Below are 17,952 nucleotides of genomic sequence, written 5' to 3'. Positions count from 1 at the left end.
CGTTTTCTTTACATGGGGATTCTTGCTATCTCCTCCTTCGTCCAGTACTTTCTCATATTGTTCGCACCTAGAGTCTCAACCTCTTGGTCTAGATGTGTCCAGAGAACCTCACCCCAGGACTCCATCTTGCTCTTGAGCACGCTCAACTCAAACTCCTCATCTCCAGTGCGGCACTTTTTAAGATACTCTTCGAAATGGTCCAGACCCGCGTGGATCTGCTTATGCTGACGTAGCAGCTCAGCACGTCCACCGCGGAACTCGGGCATCTTCTTGGCTAAGATGGGGAAGATGTACGTCTCCTCGATGTTGTGATGCACGGTGAGATGCTCTGCGAATTGAAGACCTTCCATGATGAACTGCTTGAGGGACATATTCTGGGGTCTGCGGTTGTTTATGCAAGCGTTCCACAACAAGTTCCATGATCTTCGAAAGTTATCGTGCTATAACTCTATTAGTCGTTGTTTTCAAACTATCATCGGGTCTCTTACAAAGAAGTTCATATGAACAGCCAGTCGGTTATAAGCCTTAAAGTCATGATCGGACAAGGGCGGTAGCTCCTCTGTCTTTGTCTCAACAGGCTTTGATGTATCCTCAACTTTTGAGTCCGACATGATTCCTTGTTGGTGATGTGCTCGCGATGTAAAATGTCTATGAGAAATAATAGTATGCACAATTGACAAAATAGGTCGCTGGAAAGAAGATGATCCAAGTGGCAAGGTCTGAAATTTTATAGCGCTGTTACGAGATTGCAAACGCCAAATCGCTCTCATTCTTAAGAAACTCAAGAAGAAGAGAGAGAAAAGAAGAGAAATTCTCACTAAAATATAAAAATTCCAGAAAGGAGTTGTCTATCTCATGATGTCCCCAGGTCTCAGGCCCTTTCGACCACTCAGAAGCCGCCCATATCCGCAATGAAAAAGTTGGAAAAGATTGGAAAGCGCTGACTGATTGAGCCCGATTGTATCGCGCGCCAACTTAGTCAGCTTGGCGCGACGCCGAGTCTCTCCTCAGTCCCAGGATCTCAAGGAGAGTTGGTTATTTCTCTGGAAATCCCATTCATGATTAGGGCCGTTTATAGAGTCAAGAGATCGGTCGCTAGAGTCTAGTCCTCATGGCTTATGTCCTTGCGGCTTTGATCCGAGTTAAGATTTGAGTCGGTAAGAAAGCCGACCTCATCACAATCTTGCCTTGCTAGACAAAACGAGTAATTCGGACAAAACAAGTTCAGCCTATTGTATGAAAGTTTCTTATATAACTGTCATTTTTATTAGAGCCATAATGTCGAGAATCTGCCATAGGCAGTAGACATAAAAATAGAAATGGCTCTTCAATTGTTTGCGGTCTTTGGAAACCTCACTGGAAGCAGAATTTATCTAAAAATCCCGTTCAATAGACTCCGCTACAGGCTCCTGCTTGTACTTTTTCTATACTTTTCTTCCTCGTATCCTCCAATGCCTCGGTATATAACCATCACCTCACAGCGGAACACAAGCACAGTATGACGAGTTCTATGTATCCTTATTCCGTTTCGACCTAGTGACACGTAGCGAGTGCTTCCGCATCATCGCCCCTTTTCATTAAAAGAAACCATCCCATGCAAAATGCAAACGACTAAGACGCCTCATCTCGTTCATTTCCCCATTCTTAACCCCGGACAGCCGCACCCAGCGCACCGCCTGTGAACTGTGTGCCACCAGCTTGTCGCTGTGTGTTGCCACCTGCTCGGGCTCCTCCTCGGCCCTGGCCACCACCTCGTCTCTGTCCTCCTCGGCCTCGGCCTCCTTGTCGCTCAAAGGCATTTGATGTTCCCTGTGTCTTCTGCTCCAGAGTTCGCTCGTTGCTCTCAATGAGCGCGCTGGCCTTGTCTGACAGAGTCAGGGCCAAGGACTGGAGACGGCTGAGCTCGACGCCCTTGCGGAAGATGACGGTGGATGTGACTTGGTCCAGGGAGGCAGCGAGCTCCTCGTGGCTGATCATCTTGCTGATAACAGCCGCAACCTTGGCTGAGTCAAGCTCGAACATTTCGCTGAGGGTCTCGATGGAGAGGGTGTCGTAGAAGGGGGCGTAGGTGAAGAGGTAAGTTCGCAGACCCTCCTCTTGGATCTGCTTGGAGAGCATGACCTTGATCTCCTCAGCACTGGGCATGAGATCCCAGATCTTGATGCTGTGGATGAAGTCGATTGACTTCTTCCACTCACCAGCAGCCAAAGCCTTGGATGCTTGCATCACGTGGTCTCGGGTGTTCTCAGGAGGGCCAGTAAAGATTTGTCGCTCATGGTACTCCAACATGCGGCGGTAAGTCTTGCTGATAACTCTCTTCTTAACGTCAGGGGATGAGCCGGTCTGGGCCAGCAGAGGAATCTCGAGGAGCATGCTGCATGTCAGGTACACACACTCGAGGAGCTCGAGGTTGATGTGCATGTGGAAGGGCAGTTGTCGCTGCTTCTCAAGGCGCTCCTGCTCAGGAGACACTTGGTTGTATCGCTGCATCATGACACCCTGAGCGAGCAGCTCCTTCTGACGGCCACTGCCGCAAATCTCCTGGAGAGTGTTCTGAGCCTCGTAGACGAGACCCTTGCGGAATGCACAGAGGCCAACTTGGACCAAAGTTCGGTTGAAGAGGATCTGGCTCAGAACGTCGAAGTTGGGGATGTTCTCCTGAAGATGCGACATCAACATCATGTCACGAGCCTTGTAGTACTCGCCGTGAAGGGCAAGGAAGTAGATCTGGCACAGCATAGCGCGAGCACGAATAATGCCGTCGCTGTTGCTGAAAAGGTAGTTGCAGAGAACGTTGACTAGGTTGCCAGCGTTCTGAGCCTGGTCGCGGGGAGTGATGACAGACTCGACAGAGTCACCAACGGTCTTCCAGCAGTTCTCTTCGAAGGTCTTGACAACCTGGGCGGGCTAGAAGGATGTCAGTCAACTGTGGCATAATTTGAGAGGATGAGATAATTACCTTGAAGTAGACATGTTCCAATCGGCGCATGACAATTCGGTTAACGCTGTCCTGAGGAATCTCGAGTGAGTCGTCCTTTCGGAGGTACTCGTAGTAAAGAAGACCGCGGAAGATAATGTTGTAGAGAGCACCCTCGTCTTGCAGACGCTCGATGTACTCAGAGGTGTGGGGGTCGATGCTCTGGAGGGAACGGACAAGCTCGTCGTCGAGACGCTCGATGTAAGAGACGATGCTGCCGGGAACCTTGATGTGCTTCTCACCTTCTTGCAGGCTAGGAGGCTTCTCGTCATCGTCCCACTCCTCAGCGTTCTCGACGACAACGTAGTCATGGTTCTCCTCGAGGACCTGAAGGAGGCTTGAAAGCTCCTTCTCAGCAGCCTTCCAGTGCTCGAGGGGCATGGCAGAAGCGCCACCAGAGCCAACATCGAAGCGAGTAGAGACAAGAGTAAGGAGAACACGGATCTTCTGGTAGGGGGTATTGGCGATCTCGTGCAGCTTCTCCATGACCTTGATCTGCTCTGTCTTATCGGTGTTCTTCTTTCCACGAGACTCCATGATGGTTCGCAGGTGCTTGAAGATGCTCTCGGGGGTGTACTGAAGGGTGCGGCCACCCTTTCCAACGGTAGCAAAACCATCGTCGTCACCCTCCTCGGTTGGGGCAGCGTCGACCTGAAGAGAGACCTTCTTGGCCTTGGGGGCAGGGGCAGCGGGCTCGTTATCGGAAGACTCCATGAAGCCATCCTTATCCGCTCTGTAGGCATCGATCTGACTTTGGTATTCCTTGTTGGTCTTCTTGACCTTTTGCTTGACGGCGTTGAGAGATCGGGCTTGGATGGCGTTCATCTTCTTGGGGGTGACCTTCTGCTTAGCGAGGGACTCGTTCATGAAGTCCTCAAGCTCGGCGAGGATACGGATGTAGGACTTGGGAGCCCTGCTGCCGGGCAGCTTGGCGACCTGACGGTTAAGCTTCTCATATTCTATTCTGGTGTCAGTCTTGAATTGTCGACAAAAGATTTCTGGGTTGTTTCGTACCGGCAGAGATGAGGGTCCAGTCGCCGTTCTTTTGACCGTTCTCGATTTGCTTGATGGAAGATTCCAACTCGTCTATACGCTTGTCCTTTGCACTCTTGACTTTGGCTCGCACTTCATCGTCGCTATCGTCGCTATCAGAAGAGGCGTCCTTCAAGAACTTGTTGATTCCCTTGCCACCCTCGTCGTCGCTGTCGGAGTCGTCGCTGTCGTTGGCCTCAGAAGACTCCTCCTGGGAGTCCTCCTGCTCCTCCTGCTCCTCCTCCTCGGAGTAGAGCTCCTCCTCGTCGCTGGAGCTGTCGCTAGAGCTGTCGTCGCCGCCGCGGAAAAATCGAGACATATTGGGCGATTTCTTGGGCACTGAAACTTGTCTGCGGGCTCAGGTCACTGAAGTGCGCGGGGTTGTTGAATTTTCGATTGTGGGAGACTGGGAGTGGGGCTCTTTGGGCTATTGGGGTTGTAGCGAGATGCTTTGCCTCCCACGCACGGCCACGTGTGGCTGAAAACTTTCATTATCTTGATAACATGAGTCACAAGCTTTTATGAGCGCGCAGTTTACGTCGAACTGAGAGAGACTCTATTGGATTTGACTCTTCTATGTGAAACTCAAATCTATATGTTTAATGTTCCTCTTCCTACAATTCGTATTCTCATAAGTATCGTTGGTGTATGAAATGCCCATCAGCGACGAATAGGAAGAAGCATGATCATATTTCAGATCTAGGTTCATGTCAAATATGTTATACAGCTGCCTGGTTACAAGGTACTAATACTCTGTTTAGCTCATAATTTAATAGTTGAAGAGAGCTCTTGAATGTTGGCCAACCTCGATGTTGGTGTTTGAGACGGACTGATAAGTCAACCCGGTACGTACCGGTCTCTCCCGTCGTTAAGCCGAATTTGCCCTCCGGGTTCCTCTGTCGGTCTCCGGTCCGTCGAAGAATTTCAAGGTCCAGAGGCAAGTGGATGAATCGGGTTCTAGGCATTGATTTCTCAGCATCCACTACGTAATTCTACCACCAACATCATCGTTATAACCTCAATTATTCTTGCTATACGTACGATGGCCCGAGTCCACTGCGCTGGTGCGCGATCTACCGCCACGTCTTTTATGCAGCTTGCACGACGAAGTTATTCAATCGCCTCTACTCAACCCTCGGCACCGCTCGAGTTTCTTGTCCCGAGATGCACGCCGCCAACTGGGCTGCAAGCCCCTAGATCCTTTGTCAATCGATACATAACACACGAGCATTCGAGACAACTATGGGGATATGCGCTACGGGAGAGTGCGACGCGGCAATTCTCAACATCGGCGATACGACAAAAGACACGGGCTATACTAAATCCCCAACAAGACGAGGATGGCAATGAGATGATGCTAGAAATTACGGACCGAGCTGCCAAGGTAATTCAAGCAAGCATATCGATAGAACAATGCTAACTCCAGAAAGCGCCTCAACAAGATCATGGAAAAAGACGGAAACCCGAACCTCGCCTTGAGAATCCAGGTGGAGAGTGGTGGCTGTCATGGCTTCCAATATCTTATGAGTCTCGTCACCTTACCAGCAAAAGACGCCGCCGAATGGTCCTCCATTGTTAACGAAGACGATACGATCTTCCAATACATCCCCGACGACGCTGACCCAGCTGTTGCTTCGGAGGATGGCCCGAAGATTATACTCGATGAGCCATCCCTTGACCTTCTCAAGGGCAGCAAAGTCGACTTCACGATGGAGTTGATCGGCTCGCAATTCAAGATTACTGATAACCCGCTTGCTACTAGCAGCTGCGGCTGTGGTACAAGCTTCGATATCAAGATGTAGTATCGCAAAACACAGAGGAATATGAAGGCTACGCTACACACCTACATAGATTTTAGTGGTCCCCCACATATATGTTCAAAAATGACATTAATAACCCCCGCCATCGAGCAGAATGGTAGGATCACGTGAATACTGAAAAATCATCACAATTTTACACATCACATAGCTTCACAGAATGGTAATTTGGAAAACTCGGGTGTCATTCATCTGGTATCAATTGCCATATCCCTTGTCATGAGTAAAACGCCGAGCAGCCAATGCAAATTTCTTTTTTGAATCCATTAGGTCCTAGTGACCGATCCCTTGAAAGCCGTTTTTTTTAAAAACAATCCCTTAGTTCATCTGGCGGACGAGGGCGTTGATAGCCTCCTCGCGGTTGCCAAGGTCACCACCCTCGATGAAGTGCTTGAACTTGCGGGGACGGAATCCACCAGTGGGGTTGGAGAGCTTGAAGGGCCAGAGGAAGTTGGAGGCCTGCTTGAAGTTGGGGCCGACGGTGTAGATCTCGTGGATGAGATCCTCAACACAGACAATGCCGTACTTGCCGAGGTTCTCCTCAACGATGGAGTTGTCGGTAAGAGCAATGCGCTGCTTGTTGACCTTTCCGTAACCACGCTTGTAGACGAGCTCCTTGACGGTCTTCAGGTTGGGGTAACCGTAAGCGATCCAGGGCTCGACAACCTTGAGCATCTCGGTGATGGCCTTGGTGACCTTGACGAAGACACCGTTGTTGATCTGGAGGAGACGGAGGAGTTGAAGGATCTTGCGGGGCTTGGGGGGCATCTTGTTGATACCCTTGATACGGACGACGAAGATCAGCTTAGCCTCAGCAGCGACGTAAGCAGAGTCCTCAGACTTGGCGACGCGGTGAAGACGGATCTTCTCACGCTCAGCATCGCGGTACTCCTGAACGTACTTCTCAGCACGCTTGAAGATGACCTGACGCTTCTCCTTGTTGGACTATTCCATACTTGTTAGTTCATGTCATCCAGGTGAATGAAGAAATGATTGGAATGAGTCAGGCAATGTCAGACCCGAAAGAAGGTTAACTATCAACAGCATCGACCGGAGTCTAGTTGATGATGTGTATGTTTTCCATCATGTTGCCATAGTGTAAAGAATGGTAGTACTTACAGCCTTCTTCTTCTCAACGGCGTCGGAGCGCTCAGCGCGAGCCTTCTCCTGAGACTTGCGCTTCTTGAGAAGGGTCTCGGGGACCATGATCTGGTCGTTGGTAGGAACGCTAGATATATTGATTAGCTCACAGTCCACAATACCACGGACGTGGTATGGAACAGAGCGCCGGTGCGAGAACTGTTGCAATGCAGCATTCTCTGCTTGGCTAACTCGAAAGATGATTTTAATCGGTGAGCTAGGAAGACTGCGATACAAGAGTATCATGGGTACTTCCGTTGTTCACTCATCCGACAACGCCTCAAACATAATGTTCGAGAAAGATATTCGAAGAGGCAAGACGGTGCATTTTCCAGCGACCGGCTGCAGTTCAACGACAATGATTTTAGGAAAGAAGAGTTTTCCATCTTCATATCCAACACCTCCAGCAACATCTCTCAATGTTCTAGCTGTGTTTCAAGCTGGGACAATTGAGGGAGAAGCTCAAGAAAGATCGAGCTGGCAGGTCCACGTCTCAATAAGAGATCGCGGCTTTCCAGCGAGAGGACCACGGCAATCTGCAAAGAAATCTCGAATACCAGGACATCTGCCCATATCGTCCACGTCCTCAAGGAGGATTAACGTACGTAGCACCCATTTTGTCGGCGACGGCTGTTGGAAGGGTCGGTTAGTGGTTGTCGGTCGGTGAAGCGTAGGATGGAGAAAGAACGGTCGGCTTAAGAAGCAAGAAAATTTTGCAATTTCTCCAGTGGGGCGTGGAAGGTGCCCCCACTTATTCAGAAAACCCTACTTCCCACTTTAGGGCTTAACTTCTAAAATTCAGCCGACTTGGTGTCGCATCTTGAGTTCCTTCTGGTGATCCTCATTCTCATACGCCAAGTGACGAAGTAACCAGCAGTCGCCCATTTTCAAAATGCCTCCCAAGAAGACCGCCACCCGTGCTCCCCAGGAGAACATCTCCCTCGGACCTTCCGTTCGCGATGGTATGCGATCCCTCGACGATAAACGATTGATGACGGCGAAAAAACAATTGAAAGACTAACAAAATGCTTCAACAGGCGAGCTGGTCTTCGGCGTTGCCCGTATCTTCGCCTCCTTCAACGATACCTTCGTCCACGTCACCGATCTGAGGTTCGTCAGCCCGTGAATTGCGAGAATGCGCATGGAAGATACAATTTTATGGATCATTGAGGCTAACTTGGGTGATTCCAGTGGCCGTGAGACTATCACCCGTGTTACTGGTGGTATGAAGGTCAAGGCCGACCGTGACGAGTCCTCCCCCTACGCTGCCATGTTGGCTGCCCAGGACGTCGCTGCCCGCTGCAAGGAGCTTGGCATCAACGCTCTTCACATCAAGATCCGTGCCACTGGTGGTAAGTTCAACTGAGTGCCTCTCACTCTAACCTCAATACTAATCAACACTCAGGTAACGGTACCAAGACCCCCGGTCCCGGTGCCCAGTCCGCTCTCCGTGCCCTTGCCCGTGCTGGCATGAAGATTGGCCGAATTGAGGACGTTACCCCTACTCCTTCCGACTCTACCCGCAGAAAGGGTGGTCGCCGTGGTCGTCGTCTCTGAGCTGCTCGCATATGGGTGGCTTGGATTGGACAGGAGTTTCGCTATCTGGTTTCTCTCTGGCGTTGAGAATCACGAGGAGAACGGCTTTTTCGCCTGGTCTCCAGTCTACACTGCAGAGCCTGGTCAGGTTATGGGTTAGGACGCAGTAGACAGTTGAAAATTCGCCCGAAGAAGGCCTATGAATCATCCTGCTTGTCAAACTTTTTCCTTGATGTGACTTCCTGTAGCTTCACGGTTAACGTTCTACGATGACACGATATTTTAAAAAGCAATCAAGTGCAATTCTAAGCGACGATGTCTAGTATATGTGTCACATGCTGTCCGAACTCCTCGCAACACCATGCTGTGATTTTACGTCTGCTTATTTCACACCGGGCTTTAGCGTCCAGATTCCTCTTCCTGCCCCTCCTGTTTTGTTCAAGACTGCGACCTTCTCCAACGCTGCTTTGAACTCGTCACTTTGCTTCTTGCCTGGGCAGTAGGGGTTGAAGTGGTCTACCAGCATCTTGCTGGGAACCCGGCCATCGTGACGGTTGATAAAAGCCTTGATCATAGTCACAAAATCTTTGGACTTAAGGTTCTTGTCTGTACCCGGAGTTCCCGAGCGAGAGCTTCTCCCACTTCCTGTGTCCAGTCCCTGACGATCGGCCAAGTTACCCATGACACCTGCTGAACTGGGCCCTCCGCGGCGACGGTTGGCTCCAGGACGACCAGCTTGTCCAACCTCACCAGTCCAGGTGACAGTGCCGATGGGGACTCTTCGAGCCTCGGCACCAGCTTGTCGAAGATGCGCTGCGGCTTGACGTGCCACTTGATTCGCCTCATGTTGAAGTATTGACATATCCGCCTGTGCCTTTTGGGGGCCGTTGACAATAGCCTCATGGTCGTATGCGTTGCCCACCGACTTGGCAAAAATACCTTCCAGCATGCGTTTTTCGTCGTGGGCAGATTTGTCTTCTCTGAATTCTTCCATGGCAGCGACCAGACCCATTTGCTTAAGTTCCCTACCCTCCACGTCCTTCTCAGGGTCCAAACTCCCAACTGTTTGCGAGTTTGGGTTTGCGCCTCCAGTTTCATTGTTGTTGATCAAGTCAACTTCCGCCTTCTTGAAAACTTCACTCCGGTTGGCGCTTGCATCCTCACCTGTGTTGAAGCTGAAGAGATCGTAGAGATCAGACAGATCATAACTGCTTCGCTGCTTCGGATCCTTCAAAACTTTGTTTGTCATGAATTGCTTGAAAATTTGGCGATGATAGATCTTCTCCTCAATGGTTCCCTCAGTCATAAGCCGGTATATCTTGACTGGTTTCTTCTGACCTAATCTCCATGCTCTTTCTCTGGCCTGCAGATCTGTTGAGGGGTTCCAGTCCGGGTCAAAGATGATGATTCGATCAGCACCTGTAAGGTTTGTTCCCAATCCTCCAGTTCGTGTTGTCATTAAAAACACATGTATGTCCGGAGATTCATTGAACCTGTCGATCATTGGCTGTCGCTGGTCCACGGGTGTCTCTCCATCCATCCGAACATACGAAATGCCGCATTCGCTAATACATTTCTCAATGATATTGAGCATTTGCTTGCCTTGTGAGAAGAGGAGCGTTTTATGCCCATTGGGTATCATAACCTTTTGCAGCAGGTCCTTGGTGAGTTGGAGCTTTGCCGATAGCTTCGGGTTACCAAAGTCGTATCCAGCCTTCTTCCCCAGACTCTTATCAAGCAAATCAGGGTGATTGCAAATCTTGCGCAGAATATCTATGCCATAAAGTGATTGTCGTCTTCGGTTGAGAATGGCCGAAACCTCATCTGACTTGATAAAGGTTTCGTACGCCTTACGTTGGCCTTCGGTCAATTTGCAGAAAAGGACTTGTTCGGTTTTCTCGGGGAGATCAGCAGCGACATCAACTTTGAGACGTTGAAGCAGATACTCTCCAATAGTCTCTTTCAGAGCCTCTGCGCACTTCTCTGCTGTCATAACCTGTAGATTGGAAGCGTTTGCATATCCACCCTGACGAATCGGGATCTCAAACTGCGCTCTGAAATTGACGAGCGTTCCCAAACGCATAGGATAGATGAAATCAAACAGAGACCACAACTCAGTCAAGTTGTTCTGAACCGGTGTTCCGGAGAGAATAACTCGGTTTGGGGTGTTTAGTTCCTTGCAGGTGACAGTGATCTCAGCATTTGGGTTTCGAATCTTGTGTCCTTCATCCAAAACAGCATAATCCCATTCTACTGGTAGTAGGGTCTCTGCATATGTCTGGAGGCCAGTGTAGGTTGTCACGAGAACATGTCCGCTTTTGACAACCCCATTGACGATTCTGCTGGCAGCCTTTTCAGACTTGGTAGCAAGAGGCTTGAAACGATCCAGATCATATTCATCCTCGAATTTTGGGATCATCATGCCACTGCCTGAAGCGTGCAAAATGGAGACACGAAGTGGTGGCCACCACCGGTGAAACTCACTTACCCATTGCCGAAGAAGGGTAGCAGGAGCAACAACAATGACCGGTCGGTGAAGTTTCTTGCTGTAGTGAAGAGCAGCAATGAAAGCTATCAGCTGTACCGTCTTTCCCAGGCCCATTTCATCGCCAATAATACCACCCACGTTCTGCTTGTAGAGCTCTGCAAGCCATTGCACACCCGTTTTCTGGTAACCGAATAGGGACGGATGGATGTCGCCAGGGAGTTTCAGACCGTCACCAAAATCGTAGTCCGGAAAATCCGGTGCAGGTTTAAACCATTCCTCTTCTTCCTGGTCACTCTCGTTGGCATCAGCGGACAGGTCGTCTGTTTGGCGTCGGGCTTTTCTGGCGCGGCTTCGACGCGTCACCCAATCGTTCAGTCTCGCTTTAAAATGAGACTCATTGCCATCATCAATCTTACTAAGATCAATCTGCTCCTGATCGGTAACCTTGGCCTTGGCTTTAGCCTGACGGCGCTGCTCTCTGATGAGGTCGTCTTCATTCCCTTGTTGCCAGACATCGTCATCATGTGATTCAGAACCGGATGCTTCAGGTTCAGAGTCCGCAGATGGACTATCCTCTTTCTGGGCACGTCTCTTTTTTCTCGGTCTCAGCGAGAATTCACTTTCAGCAATGGTCGGTGTTTCGCGAGAAGGCGCTGATTCAGACTCAGCCTCGTCGGCAAAGCCTGGCCGTCGAAGCCGCTGGTGAGAAGCAGGTCCTTCAAGCTCTCCTCCCAGCTGCTCTGCTGCTGCCTCTTCTTCTGCGTCTAAGATGGTGTCTGCGAGCTGCCCTTGAATACCTGCTGGTCGTGGTCCTCCAATCTTGGCAAATGGTGTAATCTTTCCAGTTCGGATTAGAAACTCACGATTGCTCTCACCAGGAAGCTTTGCAGACTTTGATTTCTTTGGATCCTCGATGGGGGTTTCTTCATGGCGTTTGGCTATTCGTGTCTGAAAATCCGAAATGTCATTACTGATTTGTCGGATTTCTTCATCCAACTTGGCAATCTTCTTTTGAACATTCCGAGACTGGTAAACGTTACTATGGGCGACCCTTTCCAAATTCTTCCTTTCTTTGTCTAGTTGAAGTTGAAGTCGGTGTTTTGTCTCTTGCAACTTGGCGATACGGTTCTGGTCCTTCTTATCCTCGGCTTCGTTCAAGGCAGCGTTGGCTTGAAGTGTGATATCTCGCTCCAGATCATTCTGGTCCCTGACGGCACCGGTCAAATTCCGTAGCGCGTCTTCCTCGTTGAGTCCTTCAGTGTTTGGCTGGTCTTCTGGGTCTTCATCTTGTGAAACGCTCTCTTGGGCCACAGCTACCATTTGATTAAGAAGGGCTGCCTTGTCAACCTCCTGGTTTTCCGAGCCTGCATCTTCGGCTGCCATGATTAACGATGCGGTCGTTGAGCCCCTCTTTACAGGGCAGTGTATATTATGCGCCTGGCGGGAATGAGTACAATAAATAAAGAGTGCGCTCGTCTGAATGCGAGAAAAGTAGAATTTAGTGAATTAGAAACAGTGACTCATGGCCACCTTGGTTCGTGGGAGATGAAACAGAAGAAATCGAAGTGCCGAAGATGTTGAAATCGTGCGTATATGAACGTCAAGCTTCACGAGTGCTTCCTAGAGCTGACAATTACGTTTGGACTTCGGTCAAGTTATTAGAATATTGGGAAATGCAAAGCCACGCTTGAGAAGTTGAAAAAAAAGGGCTGAAGAAATCCCCTTCGTTGGTAGGTAATTACTTGTAATGACGTAGAGGAAGTGAAGATGAAGTCGGATCCAGGCTGAAGGATACCAGAGAAGGAGTCACACGTGCGCTTATTGGTGCGCACAAGAATCCAGGCACCAAGCGGGTCCCTTAGAAAAAGAACCACCCTAGACCAAAACGGCGGCGAAAAGATCGAGAATGTTTACTAATGTTCCAGTTACACGATAGTGCCTACGAAGACTGTTTTAATAGGTATCAGAGAGAAGATGTGTATCTTGCTCTGGCTGTATAGCCAATCGCTAGACGAGGGGGAGCCTGGTGAGCTGCGCCGATGTTTGCTCACCCTGTTGCCTTCCATATAATCTTGTAAACGGGGCATCCGTTCCTGGGTAACTCGCCCGAATGGTTCTAGACGACATACTAGGAGTTTGATCAAAATAAGTCGTCTGGCTCTGCGAAAGATTCGCCTGGCTTTTGATTGACCTTTTATGAACAGAGACTCTGTCTGTACTACCTAGGGTGATTGACGATAATGCCCCAGACGTCTGGGTTTTGTATGACTATCAGTAAAATATCAGCGCTTGGCGGCAGGTAGAGTTACCGATCGCGTTACAGGCGCTGGTCTATATTGTTCTCCAACTATGCTAGTACCTGCTCAGTCACCGTGACTTGGATTGACCTCTCACTACTAACCTTACTTGTGCGTCTTCCCAAGATCCCACGATCTACCACGTGATTTCTCGCGATATCCTGCGCAGCCTCAAGCACACTCTCCAACCTCAAGGAGAAAGAAAACGCCAAATAACATGAAGGCCCAACGTCAAAAAAAGACAAAAAGAAGCTATCTACGTAGACCGCAGACTGGAGTCGTGAGCCTGAGGCTGCTCCGACCAACGAGGAAAGAGCTAACCTGGTCCAGGCAGTGTTATGACTACCCCCTTCCTTCCTTAACATTTACATACCTATATGAATGAAAAGAATGCCAGTTATTCTAAAAACTAAGACGGATGGCCTAGCGGTCTAACTGTTGGGACGTTGTTGAAACCTCTGCACGATTACGTACGCTTAACTGTCTGGTGAACAGGTGACCCCTAGTTTGATGACACTTTAACTACATGCTTACGATACGTTTTATTTCTGTTGCATATTTTTTTTTACTGTCCCTTACTTGTTTCCAGTTCTTGTAGGTCTATTGGACATTAAGTTGAAGATGCTCCAACGACAGTTGCCCTATCGTTTAACCAGTACAAGATGTGCCACTTTTAAATAGAACTATAGAAATAGACAGCATGATTCTATAGCTAGGTAATAACTTAAATAAAAGATTATAAATTAGTATTTCCAAGTACTAGAATGTCCATGGTTATTATGCAATTTTCTAGAGTACTGGTTCGATGAAATGGATTATGGGATGTTCGACGTCGGCCGCCCTACGATGTGTCCTTGACGACCACTCCTTCCCAGTGGACTTATCACTACAAACAACAGCGATGAAGCGTAGCCTTTCCGAGCTTATGGCCCTCGTGGAAGACCTTGCCCCTTTAAAGGGAGGATATAACGGATGGCCCCTGGCCAGAGCTGTGCACAGTGGATGGTGTTGAAAACCAGGTCGAGCTTATCCTCCAACTTTTGATGGCGATTTACAACTTTGTACAGGCTTAGTAGCCAGATAATCTCGCCAGCCTTCTTGTACTTGATTCTAAGTGCTAAATTCTTTTTGGGACTATAGCATTATCTGGAAATCGGGCTCGTTCTTTGCTACTGTTTAGTAAGGCCGGCAGCGTTTTCATTACATTATCTCACAGCTAAAGCACTCAAAGATTGCAGCAGCTGTTGGTCTAGAACAGGACGGGTATTATGGGACAGGTTACATTAGAAGAGAGAAGTAAGGTAATTCCATACACTCCAATGCTTCTTGTGCTAGCAGGCACTACATATTGGCAAGTTAGATCTCCACGATGTTGTCAGTACTTAAAATCTAGTATAATTAATATTGCTTTTTACAGCAGTAATAAACCCAGAGATGCCCTTATAGTAGATATAATAGTATTATAGGATGGCTAAAAGTTATTGCTTGTTGGCCGCTGTACCTTCCTTATAAGATGTTCTGGGTAGGTTCCTTCCTAACTAGGTTGTTGCCTGTTGATGGGTTCCTTCCTTACCTAGACTGTACCTTCCCTATGATGTATAATGTCCAGCAATGTCTTCTCCTGCTTGTGTCTTGTCCTTCCATTGTATTGCTATCCTTAATAACAACAGCAACAACCACCACCACCACCACCACCACAATGCCTCCCAAGAAGCCTGATCTCTCCAAACTTTGGGCCCTCCTGAGAAGGTACCTGGCTCCCAGTGAGCCAGGCCTTCCAGGACGGAGGGTAACTAGACATGCTGTTAAATCAGCGCAGAAGTCCTCCCCTGTTAAAGGGGAGGATGTAACCGATGGCCCTTGGCCAGAATACGGGGCTCTCTCCCTGTCCTAGACGGTTTTTTCCCTTATATATATATATATATATAAATAAAAAAAGGAGTCAATTGGGGTTGGCTTTGCCTCGAATTCAAAAGCTCCTCAGGAGCTGTGTGGTCTCCTTCCCCAGAAGACATCTGGTCCGGTATGTGGCTATCTCCTGCTATCTTCGAGCATGAAGTGACCTCAATAGACGACCGCAAGATCGTTCCTTCCTAGACAGCCTTGCAGCCGATCCGACAACCTAGCTTTCAATGTCCAGCTCCCGGGCAACCAAAGGTTCGATTTCCGATATGCCTGTTAGTCCAAGAGTGTAAACTGATCGAGAAGAAAGGCGAGGAACGAGGAGAATTTATACCCATAGCTAATATGTGATTCACAATAGAATGTGAATCACTCGAGCAAACGCAAGAGGCATGTTTGCTGATTCAGTGACAACAAAGATAAATCACTTTAGCAAACGCAGGATAGTGTTCGTAAACACTTGTATCTATACATTGATTGTAGTAGAATTTGGTTGATTTGGTTACAAGAGAATGCCAATACTCAATTAAAGCAAAACATACAATGTTTGCATGACCAGTCGCAAGGAGGTGCTATGAGTAAACCGCAACATTAAAAGAAGAGCATGTTTCCATTAATCTAACCCAAAAGAAACAGAATGTACACAGAGAATTATATCAGTTAGTAGAGCAAATGTTTACAGTAGTTACAAGTACTACTACAAAATCTTTAATATAAGGCTAGTATTGTATGGTAAAACGCGACTAATTAAGTATGCTAGAGTACTATGTATTATGTAGATAAATTATATAGATATATACTATTTAAGACTTTATAAAACCACATGTCTATTGTATTCTGTGGTAAGTATATCCCTTGTTATAGCCTTATTATAATTATAGACTAAACACCTATTGTAGAAAGTTAGACAAACTTTTTGTTATGTATAGTCTCTATCTGGTTTGGGTATAATATTACGGGATGTTTATCCCGGGGAGTTATATTACTTATTTATTAATACCTAGTTAGAAAATAAGTCTTTTTAACCTATTAGCGAAGATTGCTTTATTATGTAATACTTATTCTGTGTTATTATTACTTCTGTATTGATGCCTAGCTGGAAAGCAAGAATTTTTAAGCTATTAGCAAGGATTGCTGCAATTATATATTAGGGTAATGTTATAGACTTTATTTTGGAATTAAAATAGGTAAATAGTAAATTAGATAATAAGATAAAGTGCATGATTAATAACGCTAATGTGTTATATTTACGGGATAATTATGTGTTAATTACACTTAGTGTTTCTATTCTGGATTGTATAAAATCCTCTTAATGATGTATATATTTGCTAATAACTCCTAGTAGATTATCCTAGACTATCTGCTTCACCTCCGAAATCGCTACTTAAATAATCAACATAAGAGGCGCTAGTTCTGTAGCCGTAAGATCTCGGAACAAACAATAGATCACTGAGCATAGCTGTTCGCTGGTGAAGGCAGTAATATTAGCTGAAGCTTAATGGTTGAGTACCTGGTTACAGTTTTGGCTTGCACGAATTTGCGTGGGCAGAGCCGCATTGCACCATAGAATACTGCAAGGGTTAGCTTTACTTTGAGCTCTGAAGGCTTCTACAATTACAAGCTGTTCATGACGGAAAGCGGCAAGGTTCCAGCATAGCCGCGTTGACAGCAGTTCATCACCAGATACTGCCCATGCTTTTCTGTTAGTGATGGTGATAGTGATGACGCATGAGGTAGGTGCAGACTGAGAAGGAAGGAACTCGTTAAGCTTATCGCACATGGGATTGCGGCCCCCAGACCCACTTATCGCGAAAAGGTCGACACCTCGCAAAAATTGACATCAAAACCCATCAACACCAAGGAAGATCAAAAATACAGCAAAATAAAGATACAATCAAGAGAATAAAAAAAATATGATTACGTCAGTCTGATTAGAAGTCAGACGCGTTAGCCATTACGCCACAGGGGCTGTTGCTTGTTGTTGAAGTGCCGTGTGTTTTACTAACCTATAGAGTGAGTCTACGGGCTCAATCTGAGATCTCTGTGGAGCTTCAAGCCCCTTCTCCTCAGCCAATCGTGTCGTCTTCTGTAACCTCTGTAATCCTGTAGTGTCTTGCACTTCCCATCGTCTTCAGTTACACTGGACACTATTCTATCAGGCACTTGAGTTCCTAGTAAGTCTGTTATCTAGAGTCGTAGCAGACTCGCCCGGCTACCATTTCTTTTTCTTCATATGAATACATCTTTTTGGATAAGTTGTTATGATTTTTGTGAGGTGCTGAGCATCGCACGTGATTTCCCGCTATCGTGCACGGGGCCCCGCCTACGGCCCGGCTGTACACGAGGGAGCCCCATATATTTGACCACTCACCGTTCGGTGGTTGACCAGGTATCATCAACTCGATAGAACCCCCAAATATCCGTTATATGATGGATCAGTAACTTTCGACAGTATACATAGCTGGGTCTCACATTGTCATTAGGTGACTTAGTGCCAAAGATGCTCATACAAAAGTGTAAAAGGCAAACAATAGCACTTTGACAACATGTCAGACTTTGTCTCTAGGTCTACGGCTCATAGGGATTGCAAATGCATTGCGCTATAACTTCAATACTTCCTTCTTGCCTATGGTTTGCTTTAGGAAGGGAGGGAAGGCTGCTGTGCCTTGCACAGCAGCTTTATGTGCGCGAGAGTCGCAGCTGTGTTGGCGATAGTAGAGTTCAGTGGCTGTGGTCGGTACCAATCAATTGAGCCGCGAGTTG

General features: G+C 47.7%; 6 protein-coding genes across 6 annotated transcripts; 2 read left to right on the top strand and 4 right to left on the bottom strand.

The window, feature by feature from the left end:
• Window positions 1-8: 8 nt before the first annotated feature.
• Window positions 9-611, bottom strand: B0J16DRAFT_381350 (uncharacterized protein; the record flags this gene model as incomplete). The annotated part of the gene is made up of 2 exons (XM_046131151.1): window positions 9-440; window positions 489-611. 2 exons carry the CDS (start codon window positions 609-611, stop codon window positions 9-11), a joined length of 555 nt encoding a protein of 184 aa, XP_045987379.1.
• A 1,033-nt stretch (window positions 612-1,644) lies between these two features.
• B0J16DRAFT_381349 (eukaryotic translation initiation factor 3 subunit 8 N-terminus-domain-containing protein) lies at window positions 1,645-4,328 on the bottom strand (the record flags this gene model as incomplete). Its single annotated transcript, XM_046131150.1, has 3 exons — window positions 1,645-2,907; window positions 2,960-3,936; window positions 3,992-4,328. The coding sequence occupies 3 exons, from the start codon at window positions 4,326-4,328 to the stop codon at window positions 1,645-1,647; spliced, it is 2,577 nt and encodes an 858-aa protein (XP_045987378.1).
• A 723-nt stretch (window positions 4,329-5,051) lies between these two features.
• On the top strand, window positions 5,052-5,811 carry B0J16DRAFT_381348 (uncharacterized protein; the record flags this gene model as incomplete). Its single annotated transcript, XM_046131149.1, has 2 exons — window positions 5,052-5,393; window positions 5,440-5,811. The coding sequence occupies 2 exons, from the start codon at window positions 5,052-5,054 to the stop codon at window positions 5,809-5,811; spliced, it is 714 nt and encodes a 237-aa protein (XP_045987377.1).
• A 163-nt stretch (window positions 5,812-5,974) lies between these two features.
• On the bottom strand, window positions 5,975-7,669 carry B0J16DRAFT_80176 (ribosomal protein L30, ferredoxin-like fold domain-containing protein). The gene is made up of 3 exons (XM_046134487.1): window positions 7,572-7,669; window positions 6,946-7,054; window positions 5,975-6,771 (listed from the first exon to the last, which is right to left on the bottom strand). Exons 1-3 carry the CDS (start codon window positions 7,580-7,582, stop codon window positions 6,145-6,147), a joined length of 747 nt encoding a protein of 248 aa, XP_045987376.1. The 5' UTR covers window positions 7,583-7,669; the 3' UTR covers window positions 5,975-6,144.
• Window positions 7,670-7,734: 65 nt separating this feature from the next.
• Window positions 7,735-8,704, top strand: B0J16DRAFT_80146 (40S ribosomal protein S14). Its single transcript, XM_046134485.1, has 4 exons — window positions 7,735-7,928; window positions 8,004-8,076; window positions 8,158-8,318; window positions 8,372-8,704. Exons 1-4 carry the CDS (start codon window positions 7,859-7,861, stop codon window positions 8,521-8,523), a joined length of 456 nt encoding a protein of 151 aa, XP_045987375.1. The 5' UTR covers window positions 7,735-7,858; the 3' UTR covers window positions 8,524-8,704.
• Window positions 8,705-12,511, bottom strand: B0J16DRAFT_80147 (SNF2 family N-terminal domain-containing protein). Its single transcript, XM_046134486.1, has one exon. It carries the CDS (start codon window positions 12,371-12,373, stop codon window positions 8,885-8,887), a length of 3,489 nt encoding a protein of 1,162 aa, XP_045987374.1. The 5' UTR covers window positions 12,374-12,511; the 3' UTR covers window positions 8,705-8,884.
• Between the last annotated feature and the right edge of the window lie 5,441 nt (window positions 12,512-17,952).

The sequence above is a fragment of the Fusarium flagelliforme genome (assembly GCF_020744385.1).
Source record: "Fusarium flagelliforme strain FIESC 12 MPI-CAGE-AA-0113 chromosome Unknown B0J16scaffold_2, whole genome shotgun sequence".
Lineage (NCBI taxonomy): Eukaryota > Fungi > Ascomycota > Sordariomycetes > Hypocreales > Nectriaceae > Fusarium > Fusarium flagelliforme.
Note: the sequence above shows the minus strand (reverse complement) of the source record. Positions and strands in the feature narration are given on the sequence as shown.